The 21,247-nt window shown below is 38.0% G+C and overlaps 1 protein-coding gene across 1 annotated transcript in view; it reads left to right on the top strand.

The window, feature by feature from the left end:
- The first annotated feature begins 1,013 nt into the window (after nt 1-1,013).
- The window catches only part of SESN3 (sestrin 3), a 73,989-nt gene continuing 53,755 nt past the window's right edge, over nt 1,014-21,247 (top strand). Inside the window, exon 1 of the mRNA XM_007191183.2 lies at nt 1,014-1,369. Within this exon, the coding sequence (XP_007191245.1) occupies nt 1,292-1,369 (78 nt within the window). The 5' untranslated portion in view covers nt 1,014-1,291. The remainder of the gene's footprint in view (nt 1,370-21,247) is intronic.

The following is a 21,247-nucleotide window of genomic DNA, read 5'->3' as shown; positions in this document are numbered from 1 at the left end:
TGTTCTCTGAACCTTCGCTCCCAGGCAGAGCTCCATGCTCTGCGTTTATCTAACCAGCTGCCTCAGAAGGACTTTTGGGTGGAAGACAACCCTGTCTCTTTGGCCTTTTCGTGCTGGACAAATAAAGGAAATTTCGTTGCTGAGAGACTGCGAGAAGGGGCTTTAGATGGAGGAGGAAACCGCTCACCTACAGGTTTTGGGTCTTTTCTTCCCTCTAACTCGATTAATGGTGCAAATATACTTAAACATCTATCCCCTACCCGCTGCCGAAGCCTCAGGTAACTGGTCTTTTGCAAAACAGGGCTCACGATAAATGATGCATAAAGTTCTTTGAGATCCTTGGATGCAAAGTGCTACGTGATTGCAGTCTTCTTTATAGCTAAGCTAAGATTTTGGTTAAGAGAAAGCCTAACCACTGCCCTGACGGTAAGAACGTTTTAGCTGCCCCCAACCCCCACCCTTTCTCAAGAAATCAGGAAATATTTAGCTCAGTCTTAGACCCACTAGCGAGCTCTAGCTCCCAGTTATTTATCTCATTCCCTCACCATTTCTGCAGAGACCTAGAGCAGGGGCTGTGCCTTGTCTTAGGGGAGGGGCTGGGCTTCACGGGGTTATTTGCATATGACACACCCTCTTCCTCCTATTGGTGGAGCAGCACACTGTATTCCCTCCCACTCCACTACCTAACTAACCCGCCATCTCCCTTCAGTTCGGAGCCTCGGAGACAAACTTAACTTGCCCAGAGATTCAAGGCGTCTTCGGCCTCTCTGATTGGCCGGTGCAGCTCCCAGCCGGGCTCTAGTTGCTCATTGGCTGTGGGTTAGCGCCCGGGGGGCGTGGCCGGAGCGGTCCGATTGGCGGGAGGGGGCGGTGCCCGAGCGTGGAGGTGGTGAAGGTGGTGGGGAGGCGGGGGCGGGGCCGCACTGAGGCGCTGCGGCGGCGGCGGCGGCGGAGGCGGCGGCGGCGGCGGCAGCGGTGGCGGCTGCTCGTCCTAGCCTGGCGGGGGCGGGGGTCTGGAGGATGGGGGCGGGTGGAACAACGGGCCGGTGAGGAGCAGCCGCCACCGTCTCCGCCGTCGCTTCGGCAGCCGCCGCGGTGGTCGCTTCGGGCAGCCGCTCGCTCTCGGGGCGTCGCCTCCCATTCCGACATCCCGCCCGGAGGACGCTGAGGCTGAAGCGCGGCCGGCGGCTGGGGGACGGTCCGGCCCCTCAGCTGCGCGGGCGGCCGCAGTGACAGCCCGGCCCCAGCCCGCCGCCCGCCCTCGCCCTCTCCCTCGGTGCCCGCAGCCACGATGAACCGGGGCAGCAGCAGCCCGTCGGCCGCCGCCAACTACCTGCTCTGTACCAACTGCCGGAAAGTACTGCGGAAGGTACGGGCTCGGCCTGGGGTCCGGCCCGAAAAGGGCGCTTCCTGCCGGCCGCGGCTCGGGCTGCTCGGCCCGGGGCGCACTCTTGGAGCAAGGCTCAAAGGGATCCCAGGGCACCTTCCCTACGCCGAGACCCAAAAAGGGGGCATGGGTTGAGAGTGGAGGGTTTAGCCTGCTGCTGCTTTTGATCTCTGCCGGGACAGAAGCTAGTCCCCAGGGGTTGGGGATTTGGGGGCGCGGGGGGTGCCTGTGGTCTGTTCCTCCGTTCACCTCCCTACCTTGCCACCCCCGGCCTGCTCCCAGGGCGGAGGGAGGGACGGACCTGTTCGATCCTCCTCCCAGTGCTCTTGATGGAGGTCGGTGTGAAATCAGAACTGCCTGGTCTGGTCCAGAGGAACCTGGCTCCCTCTTTGCTGTGCCTAACTCTTGCGGGTGTTGTTTTTGTTTATTCGGTTGCTTCTGCCTTCCTTGCACGCTTTCCCCGAACACTCCCTTTTTACATTCTTTGGATGGTCGTCTTGTGGCTACAGTTCGATCCTGAAAGGAACTGGTAAAGCAGCTTGAACTTTATGCCCATGGGAAATGCTATTCGACGTTACAGTTTCTCAAGCTGGGGTTGGGGGAGGTGGAGACTGAGGTGGACGTGAGTTATCCCTTTTTAGCACTTACTCATCCCCAGCACCCCGGTGTTGCTCCAGAAAAATCAGACGCACAATCAGCTTATTGCTTCCCAGAGTGACTGATAGAAAGTTTACTCCAGTATTGTTTAGCTTACTTGGCTTATTCGCTCCGTTAAGGGGGATGGGGTGAGGGGGCTGTGAAAAGATGTCGTTTTAGACTGAGAAAAGCTTTTACTCAGACTTTAACAGCCGCCACTGGGTAATATTATAATCAGTTTATTCTTCTCGAGACTCTATTTTTACATTTCATTAAGTGGAAACAGTAGTTGAGGTGCTTCTGTTTGTCCAGTACAAATGAATTAAAATTGCTGAGCTGTGCAAATGCGTCAGGACTGAAAGACTAAGATGAATACGGCACCGTTTTTAGTCAATTTCTCTAAATACAGTTCAATTAGGATTGTTCTTTATATATTAAAAAAAAAGAAAGAAAGAAAGCATGTAAGTAAGCAAGCTCAAATATTTGCGCTCTTTGTCCAAAAACTGTTTTTCTTCCTCTGTGGATCAGGCCAAGTGCCAATCAAAGTTGTTTTTCAAGCCTCTTTTCCCTGCAGTAGGGCTGCTGCTTCCCCCCCCCCCCCCATTTTATTTGAGAGCACGAAGAAAGCAAAAGGATTGCATATTTGAAGTTAATTAAACAGTGAAATATGCCTTAAATTGTGTTTATCGGATATGTTTTTCTTGAAACAGATTTTTATTAAATGTGCATGTTGAGTATGTGCAGTTATTTTTTTCCATAAACTCTGGGATCAAATTACAGTTGATACTTGCTCAGCTCATTGTAGGGCAGCTCGTGAGAAATGTAATGGATCAGAAGCGCAGAGCAGCTTAGTTGAATGTTAACTCTTTCACTTCTGGGCCAGATGGCATCTGAACTTAGCTTTTTAAAAAATGATGATGATGATTTTCCAACTTTAAAAGTGATATTATGTCTTTAACATGAAAAAAGAAGTGTTGTTGAGACATGTTTGATTAAACTAAAGCCTGGTTTTAAAAAAAAACAGCTAATTTTTTTTTAACTGAATAAGCGAAAAAAGAGCTGTATTGACTTGGATTTTTTTTAATGGCTCTGGCAATTTGGTGGACTAATTAAATTTTTGGAGGTAGTATTAAGTTTCAAAATCTATTTTTCTTTTGAGAGAACCATGGCTGTGGATCCATGACCCTTTGCTAGCTTTCAAGACATCTTTATATCTTTCTCTTAGCTTTTAAGAAACTATTTCTATTTACCTAGAAAGAACATCCTCATTTCTAGCTATTATTAAAAGACAGAGGTAGTATATGGAAAATGGATATTCACCATTTTCAGATCTTACAATTGCTATGCACACCTCTGCTAATTCCCAGTTTTTAGTAACTCCAAGGTATTTAATATTGATTCATGCAGTAGCATGAAATAACTTTAGATGGAAATGGGATTGTTTGAGCCAGTTATGGCATGACTTGGCAAACATTTGTAGCTTTTTAAGAGTGCCTTAAGTGCTCTTAAAAGATATCAAGTGTTTAGCATTTTAAGTTCTTCATCATTCTAAAAACAGCATGTAAGAGTTTTCTAACGAAGAAATGGTTTTCTTTTTGATAGAAAGTATATAACTCTAAGCAAAATTCATCTATAACACTCAAAATGGGATTCTCTGGATTTATCTTGTGTTTTCCACTTTAAGTGTTCAGTAATAACCATGTGAGTCACAGCATTTTGAATTTTAGTTCAGTGTAGTTCATGATGGAAGAATGAAAACCATGCACATCCAGTGTGAATTACTCTTGGCTGTTATAATCCTCATTAGTGATGGGGGAAGAGTCACCTTTATTTATGTGGCATGACACCTTTTTCTCTAAGTGGCTTAATTTGTTGCAATGTATTGAATTTGGAGGGAACTTCAAAAAGAACTGCATTCACCTTCAAAGAAAGTAATTTGGTTCAACCCAACATCTGAAAATTTAATTGTATATTGTATGAGAATTACATTTATTCTTAGAAGTACCTTTATGATTTTGATTCAGCGTCTTCCAAAAAAAAGAGACTTCTTCATGAATTAAATATACCTAATTTGGTAACCTTAGGTCAGTAAAAAGAATGGAGAGGTAAACCACATAGGGAAAGAAATGAACAAACAAAACTCTCCTCAAATCTATAACTCCTACTTATTCTAACTTGCTCTGTTATCAGAAATAATTCAATAAAGGTTTTAATAAAAGAGGAAATGCTTCTGTTTACTTTGGAAAAGTTAATGAGTTGTGAAGTGTAATACATTTTACTTGAAGAAATTCCACTGACAACTAGATAAATTTCAAAGTGGAGTGCCAAACTGCATTAAGAAAGGTAGGTAACTCTCAGTCCACTCGTCTTCCAATAAATAAAAGGGTGCATATTACAATGTATTTTGAGTATTGAGCAGTTAGTGCAACTGAAGTGAATAAAACTCTGCACTTTAAGTTAGAGGATTTACCATTTTATAATTCTTAATATGTTTAGGTAGTTCCAGTGATTTATCTTTGTTGGATATTGCACTTTTTCCCCTCTGCTTATACGATCGCTTCTTTTGACAACTTTTTGGTGAGTGAAGAGACTGGGAAAATAAAATGGGAAACATTAGTTTAAGCCATATGAACCTCATTTTTATAGTCAAAATTGTCAGTTAATAGCAGTTTTATATGGTTCAACCAAAAGAATGGTATTGCTTTGACTGTGAATGAGTAGCTGTATTTTTCTTTGGTTAATCAGGTTTCTTATGTACATATTTTTGATTGTCAAAAGTAGTTTTTTATTTAGTTTTATCTGAAAATGAACTAGACAGAGACCAAGCAGTGAATTTATGACAGCAAGCCATTATGCAGTGGTTTTCAAACTGCTTTTTATGGAGCCCTAAGATGCTTCAGTGTTCAAAAATACTTGAGTTGGATTAAATTTTAAGTACTTTTTAAAATTATAATTTAAAAATACAACCACCCAAAAATCTTTTGTTACGAGACTATTCTTGTGCAGGCCTTGGATTAAAATTTGTTCTGCTCCCTTTGTACATATATTTGAACTTTTTTGTTAATAAGACATTGATCAGAAAGATTGTCATTGATTATGAAGGCACTGGCCTTTAAAAAAAGTTCCTTCCTGTGCATATCTACTCATGTTTAATTTTCACTTGTGAGAAAAACTTATCAGTAATTGTTCATTTATAACTAAAACACTTATAAAAACGCTTTTGTGTATTTATGTGTTTCATAGCTCAGATTCAATGTAAGGTTTCATTTGTAAAGGGATTCTACTGCTTCTATAACCTCCCCACCACCAAATAAATAAACTGCTAAAATATAACTGCAAATGTAGTGATACTGGGAGTCACAAGATATGCTCATCATTAGGTCTTTGATAGGTCTTTGAATTTTGGGCAAGTTAGTTAACTTCTTGAAGCCTAGTTTTCTCTGTAAAGTGTACATCATTTCTACTTGCCTTGCAGGTTGCTGCATAGCTGGAGAGAGGTAGTATGTGTTAAAGTGCTTTGTAAACCATAAAGTACAACTACAAATATAAGAAAGACAAGTCTATGTATTTTCCCTATTCCTAGAATAGGTCCTTTGTGTGTTGTGGCAATATATTTCAATACATACGGAGTGATTTGGTTAGTCTTCACTTTTCTGTCTTGTCTAATTATTGCCTGTAAGTGAGAGGTAAAGATATTATGCTTTTAATTAGAGTGATCAACATACTGATTTATTTGCATATTCTACCCCTCCCCCTCCTTAAATAGTAATCCAATGCATTGCTTTTGACGTTTCAAATAATTAAGTAAAATAAAATTGCCTTTTGGACACCTCAGCAGATGAGGGATATTGGTATTAAGTTGGAAAAGACTAAGAGTTAAGGATGATTGTGCTTAATAGAAGTTGGGGCAAATCTAGGGTAAAGCAAAGAATGTTTAATTATTTTAATTTAGGAGAAGAGCTATGGAAGTAAAAAAATGTCTTAATCTTTTTCTCCCGATCTCTTCATCCTCTTTTTCCCCTTTGAAGGGACTGGGTTATAACTTATGTTTGGGTAGACCTTCACAATTTTTACAGTGCTTTCACATTATCAGTTGATTCTCATAAACTGAGAAAATTTAAAAGGCATGGACTCTGTCATACAACTCGTTTGAAGTCCATTCAATTCTTAATACCGCCTCTGTAATAAGCTAAAAACTACATTCGAATTGTCCCCTGTAGTATTGAGGCCATCAGGGAATAGCCATCCCCCCACCCCCCAGCTTCAGCATCTGTGGAATGCCTATAGGTACCTAAAACTCTCCAGGTAATATCAGTTGGAAATGTGACTTTTAGCCACTCTTTGACACATTATTCCAGATCAACTGGAGGGGAAGGAGAAGAGTTAGCTGGCTATTTTTATTATCTCTTTAACAGTAGTTTGGTTAATTCTTTAATGAGGTAAAGCACAGTTCTCAAATATGATCTTCAGACCCTGGGAGTATCCAAGACCATTTCAGCGGGCCTGGGAGGTCAAAACTATTTTCATGATCATACAAGACTTTATTTCTTTTTTCACTGTGCAAAAGCAGTGGAGGTAAAACTGTGCTGGCCCCTTAGTGTAACTCAAGGTAGTGGCACCAAACAATAATCACTGTTAAATTTTGTTAAATCCTGACCCTTGAGTGATGAGAAGTATACTATGTGCTTCTACTGCACAGCAATCTGGTTGTCTCTAGGGAAAGAATCTGTGCAGTTGTTTTAGTTGCAGGCTAAACTAGCCACTTTTAAAATGAACCCCATTTTTACTTAAAAGAACACCTGTCAGGGAAACTTTGGTTTGGCAAACTTGGGTATTTGATAAAAATTTTCTTAAGATAGAGTAATGTGACCCTGAAGATTTAAGGAAAAACACTGACAGTATTTATTGCCAGTGATAAAATTCAAGCTTTCAAGGAATAATTCGAATTTTAGAAAATGTATATCTGTCACCATTAGCCTGAAAGCTTCCCAATTCTTAAAGGTTCTCCTTTTGAGAGCAAGGGTGATTAATGGGTGTGATTTTTTTTTATAGTATATTATATTACAAAATGTGTCAACGTTTGGAAGATCTGCATGACTCAGTGAGCCAGTATCTTTTAAATGACCAGTGCATGAAGACATTGCTACTCAGGACCTTTCTTGCCTTTTCAGCTCAGAACCAACCAATTAGAGCACAATGGACATAATCTTTGCCATCTTGACCATTATTTTTACCACTGCCAATGAATATTGTCAGTTGTTTTCCTTGGATTTTCAGGATCACTTGACTCATTTTTGAGAAACTGTTTATCAAAATCATGCATGAGTAAAAAATCCATTCAAAATACAACATAGACAAATGAATTTTAATATAATATAGAAAGTTAAGTTTACTGATTGGGCTTCAGATTCCACATTGTGACTCACCTTTCGGAAGCTCTACTTGTCAAGTTTTGGTGTAGTATCAAAGCAGAATATTCACAATTATCTCTTGCATTGTCCAATTACATATCTGTGTGAGGCCAGATTTTCCTTCCATACCTTCAATCAAAACCTATCACAACAGACTGAATACAGAAGCAGATATGAAATCCAGCTGTTTTACATTAAACAGACATTGAAGAGATTTGCAAAAATGTAAATCTCTTCTATTTCTTTTGTTCTGAAAAATAAAATTATTTTTATAAAAAACATGTGCCATGATAACATGTAGTGGATTTGTTATTATTTTAAATAAATTAATAGACATTCAAAATTTTCTGTTTTAACTTCTACACTAAATCCAACAGTAAATATTGACAGTTATAATGCACACATAAACAGAAGCTCTTTGGGGACCTCAAGAGGAGGTCGTCTTTGGAGTTCCAAGACCAAAACATTTGAGAACTGCTGAGCCAGAGATCCTGACAGCAGTGTATGTTGCATATACATGTAATTCTCTAGAGTGTCTATGGGGGAAATAAAAGGCTAATATCACTGGCAGAAAATGTAGATAAACCCAACCCAGTCATCTTTGTTCTATGTGGGGATCACTTGCAGATGCTGCCTAGCACTTTTCAGTGACATCTTAGAAGCTTCTCTAGTACCACAGGTACAGATGGTCCTTGATTGAGGAAGGTTCGACTTACAATTTTTTGACTTTACGGTGGTGCAAAGGTGATAGGCTTTCAGTAGAAACTGTATCTTTGAATTTTGATCTTTTCCTGGGCCAGTGATATGCTTTATGATGCTCTCTTGTGATGCTGGGCAGCAGTAGCAAGTGGAGCTCCCAGTCTGCCATGTGATCGTGAAGGTAAACAGCCAATTCACTTACAGCCATTCCAGACACATACAAACATTCTGTTTTTCACCTTCAGTACAGTATACAATAAGTTCCATGAGGTATTCAACACTTTATTATAAAATAGGCTTTGTGTTAGCTGATTTTGCCCAACTGTAGGCTAATGTAATTGTTCTGAGCACATTTAAGGTAGGCTAGGTGTATTAAATGCATTTTTGACCTAGGATATTTTTGACTTATGATGGATTTATTGGGATGTAACCCAATAAGTGGAGTAAGAGCTGTAGTAAGACTTAGACTAGCTAGAGATATCTTTCTGTAAGTTTTGTGAGCATCCCTTTACCTGGTAGAAACTGGGGATGGACAAAAACAAAGCTCTTTGGCTCTAAAGGAATGCTCTCCTTAGTACTTACTATGCAACAGCTGAAGAATGGTCAGATCCAAAGATTATGTCCATTGTGCTCTAATTGGTTGGTTCTTGGCTGAAAAGGAAAGAAAGGCCCTGAGTAGCAAGGTTAGCCTTTTTTTCTTGAAAGCTGAGAAGTGTGGGAGAAGCAACAGAAGAAGAGACAAGAATCAGAAGAAAGAGGAGTATCAATGTAGACTACTGATAACTAGATTGTTTCAATAAAGAACAAGAAAACCACTACTGTAGACAGGAGATAGGACAGCTCTGAATGTGGAAGTCCCTAAATATTGCAGCCCTCTAAGGTATAGGGCATTTTCCACTCAGTGTGTGTGTGTGGTTGGGAGGGGGGGGTTACCCTGTACACAAAGCTATGGCAGCCAACAACTACCTGTAATTCAGTGTGGTGTTGAAGGCATGGGCATAAGGATCTATCTGATTACATCTGGTGAGACCTACGAAGGACTACTGGTAGCTGACCTGTCCATTAGACATCACTGTGGTAGGAGTGGGGATAGAGGGAGGAGGTGGAATTCACAATACACAGTACGTACGTTGCCAAGCCAAAACATTTAGTTGTGTATTGTGTTAACAGTTACCTTAAATGTATAAGTAGATGTATAAACTATTTGAAAATATCTATCCTATACCATCTAAACCTACAGTTAACATGTAGAGTTTCTATTGTTCAAAATTTTTCTTAACACCTGTGACATCTCTAAAAAGTCTTTCCTAATCCTCAAACGTTTTTTGCTTCTGTCTTCTGGACTGCCATGCTACTCAAGTATACTGCATTTATTGCACTTTGCATGTTGAATTATAATTAAAATTTATATATATCTTTCCCCTATTAGGTTGCCTCTTATTTGGGATCAGGTTAATGGAAAGTTTATTTTTAGCAAATATTGGCAGTACATTTATATTGAATACAGTATAATCTAGCTAAGAAAATGACAACTCTTTTCTCACTTGCCAAGATTTGTCTGTTCTCTATAGCCATATTTTGTCCTCTTTATTTTTTACATCAATTTATACCCTATTAGCAATGCATGGGAAATCCCTTTTTTTTTATATAATTTTTTTTTTTAATTCACGTTCTTTGATTTATTTATTATTTATTTATTTATTTATTTATGGCTGTGTTGGGTCTTCGTCTCTGCGCGAGGGCTTTCTCCAGTTGCGGCATGTGGGGGCCACTGTTCACCGCGGTGCGCAGGCCTCTCACTATCGCGGCCTCTCCTGCCGCGGAGCACAGGCTCCAGACGCGCAGGCTCAGCAGTTGTGGCTCACGGGCCCAGTCGCTCCGCGGCATGTGGGATCCTCCCAGACCAGGGCTCGAACCCGTGTCCCCTGCACCGGCAGGCAGACTCCCAACCACTGCGCCACCAGGGAAGCCCTGTCCTCTTTATTGATGAGATTTATCTGAACACTTTGAGAAGTTTAATAACAAAAATTATTTTTTCATCTTTGTGACCATGAGAATGTTTCGATTAAATATCATACCACTTTTTGGAGGGAGTTCTGATAGGCAGCAAGAATGTTAGTTCACTAAGAGGATCAGGACACTGGCCTTAACAGTTGGTCTCTCTCAGAAATGTAAAATGGCCATTGCTTTGATAGGGACACATGCTTCATCTCCTGGAATCTGCTGGAGTTCTGTAAGGGAAGGCTACTTTAAAGGAGTAACCTTTAAACCTCAATTTCTCTGCAGGTCTCCTCCTGAGGTTTGTTTCACCAGAGAATTCTGGCTAAGCCTTTCCCTCTTCTACCTCCCCCAAGTCTTTTACTTTGGAATATTCCCAAGCCAGCTGTGATCTCCTTGGCCACCAAGGAGATCACCCTTGGTAACTGTTAACCAGAGAATTCTTCATAGGCCTGGACTACCTCTTAGCTAGCCTTTACTTTTTAGATCCTCCCAGAAGTTATTTATTGGTCTATGGGCCAGAATACTGACTACCCTCCTAAGGGACACATGAATATTATGGGTTATTCAGTGGTGGGTTGCATTTTGCTGCTCAAAGCTAATAAGGAATGACAGCCATTTTACCTATGTTTCACAAAGAATGTATTGAACATAGCATATGCATAAGTATGACCAAATGTAAAACTGGCTGACTAGGGCCATGTTATTTCTTGTACCAGAGATTTTTTAAGGTATAGATTTGAGCAAGACTTACTTTCTCTACTAATTAGTAGCTACTTGTACTGCAGGTATATGTTCTCATTTCTAGATATATATTTTATTTTTACATCTTCCTATATTGCAAAGATGGAACTAGGCAGTTGAAGAAATGAAATCTCTCTTTCTTTTTTTTAGATATATGCAGAAATAGAAAGGTCAAATTTACCTCACAGGTAACTAAAACTGGATTTTGTGGAGGATTATGGTAATTATCTGAGACTGTAACTCTTAGTTTTGAAATGCATTTTATAATGTCAATAACAATAGTAGCTTCTATTGAATACCACCTATGTGCCATGGACTGTGCTAAGTATTCAGGCCCTACATGTGTATTATTATATTTAATCATCACAACAAATCTATAAAGGATTATTATTCACACTTTATGGATGAAGAAACTAGAGCTCAGAGAGCCTTAGTTACTTGCTTAAAATCATAGTACCAATAAGTGGCAGACTCAGGATTTAAAACCAGTCTAACTCCAAAGCCTGGCTCTTTATACAGCTATAAACACTGCATTCCCTTGTACTCCACATGTTTTCTTTATGTACAAGATTCAGAAAACGTAAAATTAATGAAACTTAATAGGACCTGATTACTTGAGATTAATAGGAGTGATTTCAAGTTCAGATATTTTCTACTACTTTAATTTTACATGAAAAATGTAATTTTTTTCTCTTTATAAGATTAAATCAATGAGAATCAAATTGAAGTTCTCATTGAACAGTTTTGACCTATCTAGTTCATTGTTTTATCTATGTAAATCTATTGTTAATTTTGTGACCATTCTTATCCCAGGATATATTTTTCCTAATTTCCCAGCAAACTTTGACCGACTCCTTTTGCCAACCAGCCATACATTAGTTCAATAACATTGATTCATTCAATACTGCTATAATGTCTGTGACCAACGACACTGTCTAGAAACATTTTACGTATTGTGTCTCATAAAGAGGACCCCTAGGAAACATTCTCACTTTTTGGTAAATTTTTCTTTTTCAGTAACAAAGAGTTAATTTATGAAGATAAGAAGTAGCATGAATGATTATTTCCACTATTCATTTTATTAAATTAATTAATTAATTAATTTTTATTTTTGGCTGCGTTGGGTCTTCGTCACTGTGTGCGGGCGTTCTCTAGTTGCGGTGAGTGGGGGCTACTCTTCATTGAGGTGTGCGGTTTCTCAGCGGCACTTGTTGCGGAGCATGAGCTCTAGGCATGTGGGCTTAAGTAGTTGCGGCACGCAGGCTCAGTAGTTGTGGCTCGCGGGCTCTAGAGCGCAGGCTCAGTAGTTGTGGCTCACGGGCTTAGTTGCTCTGCAGCATGTGGCATCTTCCTGGACCAGGTATCGAACCCGTGTCCCCTGCATTGGCAGGCAGATTCTTAATCACTGTGCCACCAGGGAAGTCCCTCCACTATTCATTTTGGCTTCCTGTGTTAAGGCAACAATGATGATGAAAGAAAACAAAGAAACCCTCGAACTTCATCCTTCCACTGGCCTTCCCCTACCAACACCCCTACAATACTGTGTCTACAGAAGAGTTTTTTGTCTTACAAAGGGAGAGAGATTTGTGGGAAGATGTGGTTTTGCTATTTGTTAATTGGAACTCTTGAGAGTTTTCTATAGAAACACAGTTAAGATATCTAGTTAGGTTCTGCAGTACTATTAATGTAACTAGTATTTTCAATAGCCATTTACTGATTAGGCTGGAAACCTAACTACTAGATATAACATTGTTTCCAGGGGAGGATACATTGTGAAATCGTAAGTAACTGCTTCACTGGAGCTATCTTTCCTAACTTGTATGCTTAACACTAAGAAGGGTAATGATATTGACAAAAAATATTTTTTAATGTGTTGACTCTGAGGATATGTTTGGTTATTGGTTGTTGTGTCTAATAGGAAGACTGCAGTCTCATCCAATATTCAAGTAGGAGTTGATGGAAGGGATAAAAATTGGATGATAATCAGGGTGTTGAGATAACCAAGGGCCCCGGCTCAGCCCCAGTTCTCCCCTCCCACCCCAACTCCTTCTTCTCGGGATAAATAAGGCTGAGTGTGTGAGTGCGCGCCCCGATGGAGAACGGCGGCACGGCTTTAGCGGGGGAGCTGGCCCCACTGCCCCAGCCTCTGTAAAAAAAAAAAAAAAAAAGCCTGAGTATCAAGCTGGCCTATCTCTTCACTTTGTACTCAATAAGACTCTAGTCCAGAATGGTGCGTTTTAGGCTGTTTTTACTACCCATTGTTGTCTTTAAGGTAATATAAACGAAAAAAATAATCAATTTTAACTCCCCAGCAAGTTTCCTTTTTATTTGAAATTAGGAATTTAACGTGTGTATCTTAATTCTTTTGGTATAAATTAATAAAGAAAACAAATTAGCCCAGCAAATTTACTCAAAAAGAATTAAAACAAAACAAAAATCACCTAAGCTAAAGGTACCTTAGCACTAAACCCCAAGTGATGCTCAAATTCTTTTATCAAAGCTTTTTTGTATAATATATTACTTGAAATTAATGAATTCTCTGATGGAGTGTGGAATCCTATTTGCGTTATAGTTTTATTTTTTTTTTTAAGTATGACATATAGTTAATAATCTTGTGAGATATCAATTGTTTTATATTGTACAGCTATTAAAATGACTACAAGGTCTAGGTTCTAATATTCTTTACGCAAAGTACGTTGATTATTGAGCACCCAAGATTAACATGAACTTATAAGTATTCTTTTGACTATGCAAGAGACCTATTTAATATTTAGTGCCCTTAAAAATGAGGGGAAATATATATTTTGGTAAATAGGATTGTAGAAACAATTTTCCTTTTTTGGTAAAAATACATGGATTACCATTTTACGCTCATTCTGTGTCTCAATGCTATCACCCGTTAATGGCTTTCATATTCTTAAGCAGGCAAGAAATGTAAAGGCTGTAAACATTTATAAACCACTCACATACTTTGTGAATATCTTTCATTCATTTATTCATTCAACAGACATGAAGTGCCCCTGCCTGTTAGACGCAGAAAGAACACCAAGTGAGGACATCAGGGTTCTTGCCTAAACAATGTGATGAGTTGCAACACACACCTGGATCTCACAAAGAGATCTTCAAGATTATGCCCCTCCCTTGGCAGATAGTATAGATCATGTTTGGCACCTGTTTCTATAAAGGGGTAGACAGTAGGTATTTTAGGCTTGCTGGCCCAAAGTAAGGGCTAAGTAGCTGTCTCTGTGACAACTACTCACTTCTGCCTCTGTATTGTGAAACCAGCCATAGACAATTCATTAAAGAATGGATTCAGCTTTATTCCAATACAACTTTATTTAGGGGTCCTGAAATTGTAATTTTGTATAATTTTCACATGTCATGACCATTCTTTTGATTTTTTTTTCAGTCATTTAAAAATATAAAACCCATTCTTAGCTCCCAAGCAGCAGAAAAAGAGGTGGCAGGCCAGATTTAGCCAGCAGTCAGAATTTTGCTGACCTCTTGGTATAGAAGTAGTGCAAGGCATTTTGCATCAGAGACCTCGGTTAGGTGACCTTTCTGATAGACCTATTAAAAAGTTTTTTCTATGTATTTCTATCTACTTTCATTCGTGTACAAAATTAATCAAAAGCAAACTATGTAATAAACATTACCATTTGAAAACATCTAACTGGAGTGACCTGCCTATTTAGTACCTGGATAGATAGCATGTAATTTGGATGGATCCAAAGTAAAACTTTAAAAATCTGTAGATACTGAATATACTTGAAAGCACATTTGTCAGGTCATTTAGCACCTACAAACGGAGTGTTTTTTACCTCTTTTGAAATTGTCACACCTTGTTTGAGTTCAGTGGAAGTGCCATTAGTATTACAGAGGCTAACATTTTAATTAAAGTTACATTTCGAGAGTTTTCCAAAATCTAATATGAGTTGTTTGGATTGATATGTCACAGTGCACAACTAATCACTTAAGAATCTGTTTTTGTGCTGGCCAGAGTCCCCGTGTTAGTATCACAGAGCTCTGTTACTCATATTATCTTTGAGGTCTCACATGAAGAGAATATACAGTAGTTCCATAGACATTCCTTATGACTCCAGATTGGCAGTGCAACAAGCATTGTAGTTTTTATAGTAAATAATTTTAAAGTGTTGAACTCTGTCTTATTCCATTAAAGTCCTAATTCCTTATCTACCTTCCTCAACCAACATTCACATAGCAGCACTCAAGAACATGTAAGTGAAATGAACACATGCTCCAGAGCTGACAAGAGTAGTACCTGAATGCAGAGATACGTGAATGTTGGTGTTGGAGGGTGTGTGTGAGGGGAGGATAATTCCATGGAAACAAACCCCTTTCTGGTGAGTAGAAGTGACGGCTATCAATAATTTAAACCTGGAAAACCATTAGCTATTCAAAATACTTTTTATGGAAATGAGCTTTAAAAATTTCACACTGAGCATTTAATCAGTGAATATAATATGACACCATTTATCCAGGTCCCACATTTGTAAAAGCATCAGTATATATTTTCCATGCTTGAGATCTAATGATACCCAGAGCAATGACACAGCTAGTGCAACGTGCAAGATTCAAACCTAGTCAGTCACTCAGAATTTTCATTGAAATGAAGATCGGTAACTATGCATTTTAATAATATGTCCTCCAAACTAGATCTGGTAGGGAGTTCTACTGACCAACTCTTGTTATGATTGCATATGGTTATGATTATATACAGGAGAATTAAATGTACATAACCCATGTATTGATACGGATGATCATTCTTGTTCTTCTATCTTATGAAGTAATCACAAATCTGATGCACTTGGTTTAAAAAAACCAATTTCCATAATGTCTAAGCAGCAAATATTAATGGAACACATTTTACTTTTAATTGATATTAAACTTCTCAAGGTAAGTACATGACATCTATGTGTTTTTCTATTGCTTCCTTTACTAATGATCTGGATCAAAGCTATTGCAGAGAACATATTTGTCACAATGGCAAATGGAAAGATTTGATAATTAATGAATACCTGGATGATAAGTTCATATAACTTCAGATATTTTTAAGAAACAATTTCTTACTGAGTAAGAAACTAACTCAGGTTCCTGCCATCAATGTGCTACAGGGTGTTGCATCTTTTAGAGTGCCAGTAAAATTTGAACCTGTGTGGCAGTGTGCATTTAGTAATTTTAGCATTTAACAAACCACTGTGTTACCTTTCATGAAAGGTACTCTGATGTCATGAAAATGAAGTAATTTGTCCTCAAGAACTCCTAACTTGTCCATCACTTTTTTTAGTGACAGGTATGCATTTCATGACCATAAAAAAGGAGAGGAGTGCACTGTTACTATAAAAGGCCACTTCCTTTTATTCTATCTTTATAGTCATTTTAATGCATTTTAGTGTTTATGGGTAATTAACTATCTGACAGAGCTGTAGAGCACTTGAAAACTAAAACATAATGTGCTGTCAGTTTTGGATCAATCAATCCAAGATCAAGGATTTCTAAAAATGAAGATGTACGTCAGTGGAAAAGCTAGATGAGACTCATAGAAACTCGATACATATACATTTTCTGGAGCATATGTTAATTGTCATAATTGATTTACAGTTATTTCTAAGAAAAATTTACATTCAAGTACTAAGTTCCTCTGCACAATTTAATAGTAGACACTTGTTTTTCAAGGATTCACAGGGGACACAAGCCATTTATTGCTGGTCAGGGATTTATCTTCCTGACTGTCATTGTAACCTCACAGCAGTTATCCAACCACTAGATAGCAATTTTTTAGGAATTAACACAGTCTTGATTGAATTAATAGCCTTTCCAAATTGCTATGATTTACTGTTTTCCCCGAGGGACTGAAGCTATGGTTTTCTTTAAAATGGTTCATTTGGGGAAAGATTGGAGTAATTTATTAACAAGGAATAACAATTCTCTAGTCTAAGGAGTTTGTTTGAGGTCTAGGACAATGGTTCTTGAAGTGTGGTCCTGGAGCAAGCAACATCAACATCACCTGCGACTTCGTTAGAAGTGCAAATTCCTGGACCCCATCCCAGACCCGCTGAATCGGAAATTCTGGAGGTGGGACCCATCAATCTGTATTTGAATAAGCCCCCCAGGTGGTACAGATGCACTCTACGGATTGAAAATTACTAGTCTAGGATTCTTAGCTAAATACTTCTACAAGTCAAAATTTATACATCCATTTTATGTTCAGTATACGTTATCAATTATTTGAGAAATATGGTAAAGGAGGAAATTGTTTCCAATTAAATTGATTCTAAAGCTCTACTCTTTAGAGATAATAATGACAAGTACCAGCTCTAGAATCAGGAAGATTTCTTTTGCCTATTTTAAAAATACAGATTTGAGACTTTCAGGTACAATTTGCTCTTACCTTGAGAAAAATATGTCATTATGTTGTTGCTAGCTTCTGAACTTCAGCTTAAGGAAAAAAAGAGATGGGTTTTGGAAACTTGTTTATGACTGAAATCAAGTGAAAATATCTCCTGGAATTGCTTGTCTACATAAAAATAGGTGTTTTAGCACTAACACTGGTAGACTCTGATGGGTTTTATCATCTTAGGTGACTTTTATTGCAAGGAAGATTGATGTTTTAAGTTTTCATGGAAAATAAATTATCTTAGACATTTTTTTCTTAAATAGAAGGAGAAATGAATATATGTGTCTTAAAGACAGATTTAGAATCGCCACATTGTCTTTTTAAAATTATTTTGAGTCTCTTAGATAAGATTTAATATGTATATAAATTATGAGTATTCTTTTTTACCTGTAAACTGGTAGCTTACTCTTCAGTTACAAATGGGATGTCAGGAAGCCTGAAAATTAAAACAAAACAAACTTAAGGAATGTATATTACACATGGGCCCTAGATAAAAGGATAAAAGATTGCTCTTTGAAAAGGAAAGATAGTTCCAGTTAGTTGCGGTTCATCTAGTATAATGAATATAAGTACTTTTATTTTGTTGCATCTAATTTTGAGGTAATGGGAGTTTTCTTCATATTGTCTCTACCTTACTACTAAAATTTAACCTGTGTTGCTCTTACTCAGGAAAAATAATGGACTGTATTAAATTGCCCCCACCTACCCCACTCCCAAATTTCCCTTATGTGTTGGCTGCCCAAGAAGCGTTTTTAGTGACTTAATTCTAAACCATGGAGATCGATGCTTTTCTATTGACCACTTTTTTATCCTCCTTCTGTGAGGAAAGGACTAATGTAGTACCTTAAATAGAACTGTCTCCATGGCAATGGGCAGTCAGCTTTTGACTTTGAGACTTATAAAAAAGGAAATTTTAAAAGGCATTTTCATGGTCTAAAATAGCAGTACAGCAAAACTAAGGTATGAGACTATTTCCTGTCAGTTATTGCATGACTGATTAAGCTAGCATAACATATCTTTTTTTTTACGTAGCACTTTTTGTCTGAGTATTTCAAAATGCTATACAACAATTCCTTCCCTTAATTAATGAGTGATAATTGGTACCTTCAGATTAATAGAAAATTTGAGGAGCTCAGATATAAGATTAGAATTGGGTCCCTGAGAAAAAAGGGTTGCCTAGGTCTGGCTGTAATTTTATTCTCATAAGGAATAAAAATACTGATTAAATTATGGGCCATTCTTGATTATATTTAAACAGAATTATCTCTGAAACACTGGAAACAATGACAAGATTAAAAATAAAAGCTTAGCAATTTCTGCCATCTTTTTCTAACTGGTTCCTACAATTGGGGATCTGTGCATTACTTCTCCTGTTAAAAGACTTCCCTGGTAACCGCCTCCCTTGTTGCCTCTTGCATCCACACCCACTTAAGAGGCAAAGCCCTGTAGTTCTCACTGTTGGGCCACCTAGCCTTCCCTAAATGTCAGGAGTGTGCTGTATAGTAGAGGGTAAAGAGTAAGACCACATTATCCTTTGTAATCTTCTTTTGTCCTTTTCTTTTCTGTATTCATTTCCTCCTTGACTAAGCCTTATCTTAGTATGGGGTTAATTTCCAGCTGAATCATCTCTCAACTTAAAAGTATCATCAGTAAATACTTAATACTCTGATGTTACCGTTAACAAGGGAATTGATTAAACAAATTATGTGACATAAATACAGTGGAGCACTAGACAACTCTCAGGATGTAGATCTATGTGTTGATGTGAACTGATGTCCAGAATAGGTTATTGGCTGGAAAAAAAACCTTTTTTAAGGATATTAGGTTTTTCCTTTTTTTAAAAAAAAAAGATAATACAGGAGAGACTCCAAAATAAATAGTATTTGTTTCTGGGTGGTGAGGTTACTGGAAATTATTTTTACCATCTGTTTCTCTTCATTGCCTTTTGTTTGTTTTAACAATAAATATGTCTTTTATAAAAATGTTAAGAGCTCTTAGCATTTTGAAATAACAGAGTAGAACAAATTAAGTGAAGGATAGTGCTGAGAGCAAATCCAAGTGAGATGGTAAATTGAAGATGCCTTGAGATGAAAACAAAAGTTCATGCATTTAATAGATATCCATCGAAGCTACAGATAAACTGCCGAGGGAATAGTAATGTGTGTGTAGGTGGCTAATGAGAACTCAGATATGTAGACACAGATGTATACAATCTGAAAATGAATGAAGGTATCGTAGCTGTTTCTATACCATATTCCTTTATGTTATCATAGCAGTCATTCCAGGATTTCCCTTTGGGAACCTTATGTACTTACTAATATTTAATTAAACTAGTTTTTTCTCTTTAATTTAGAATTCAAAAGATAGCTGCAATTGTATTCTTTTGCAAGAATGTATGGTAGATGAGACATTGTATTTTCAGAAGTGTATCAAATCTGTAATTTGAACATTATATATTAATCTAGAGGTGTTTTCAGTTAAGACCTGAAGATAGGAAAATATGCTTAATTTGTGAAATAATTTAATTTACAGTTACTTAATTGGTATTTATGTTCTAGGGTTTTTGAAGAATACAAAGGTATACAGAATATGACCTAGATTTTAGAGAGCTTACTGTGTGGTTGCAAAGGAAGATCTTTTCTAAATTATTATGAAGGGAGGTAAAAATGGAAAACATATACCCTTTTGGCTTTTTATAGATAATCATAGATTATTATTTATCTTTAACAATTATGAAGGCATGAATAAAATTTCAATCACCCAAATATGCTAGTGTATCGACAAAAAGGTTAATCAAGCATTAAATATCAAATACTTGTTCTTATTTTTAAGGCAGAGTGATGTGATCTTGATGACTTTCTGCATTTTTAATGATTTTTTTAAATCTAAATTTTAATTCTTGAAAATGATCATCACATTATAGAGTATCTATAACCAATTATTTTGTAAATGAGTGTTTCTCACTTAAGTAACTTTATTTTCTAATTTTGTTTTCCATTTTTAATTGTCTGGGTCATTTATTGAGCAAAATATTGAATTAAGGGACTACTGTGAGTCAATTAATAGTTTTCTAAATCCAGTCTACTCTATAAATCTTTTCTTTGACTTGTTAGATAATGTTTAAACACTTTGACTAGTTACACTGAACTTTATGAACTTGGTGTTGCATAATTCTAATAATAGCAAACACATGTAGTAGATAATATGGCACTGTTTTAAGAGCTTGACAGGTATTAGCTCATATAATGTTTTTACTATCTGTTTCAATAGCCTTTTATTCACCCCATTAGTGAGGAAGGGATTCCTAGCTTTGGGTCATGGGGATCACCAAAGAAACAACACTCAACACTGGACAGGTGAAATCAACAGTTTATTAGTTACATATACCACAGCCCAGGGAAAGAAAACACCGCATGCCACGCAGGCCATAGGGAGGTTGCACTCAGGAGTGAGAAATCAGGGGCCATGGGAGGGAGGTTTTGTAGTATCAAGAAAGTGAGGTACCTCCTGGTTCCTGTGGGAATCTGTGATTGTCTTGCTTGAGTAATTCCATGGCTGGTGGGGAACTGAAACCTGCCACTCAGAGATCAGCAGGAATTGCACCTGGCCCATTTGATAAGAAGGGTTATTTCACCAAGGGACCTTATCTGCATGAGCAGAGTGGGGAGAGGAACTTGCGTTTGAGCCATTTGAGGTCTTCCTGATTTCATCAGATGTCTAGGCAGCACGTAATATTGAGCCTTAATTTTAGGCTTTACACTATACGACCCTATGAGGTAGATACAATTATTAACCCCATTTCGTAGATGAGGAGATCAGGTACACAAGCTAACTTGCTTAAAACTATGATGACCACACCTCCAACTGTTGTCTTATATGTTTACTTTCCCTCAACCTAGATAGAAATTCTCAATATCCAGAAATAAAAGGAAGGCATATAGAAATTCAATGTTT

This window comes from Balaenoptera acutorostrata, chromosome 9 (genome assembly GCF_949987535.1).
Source record: "Balaenoptera acutorostrata chromosome 9, mBalAcu1.1, whole genome shotgun sequence".
In the NCBI taxonomy this organism is placed as follows: domain Eukaryota; kingdom Metazoa; phylum Chordata; class Mammalia; order Artiodactyla; family Balaenopteridae; genus Balaenoptera; species Balaenoptera acutorostrata.
This window is presented reverse-complemented; position numbering and strand designations above follow the sequence as displayed.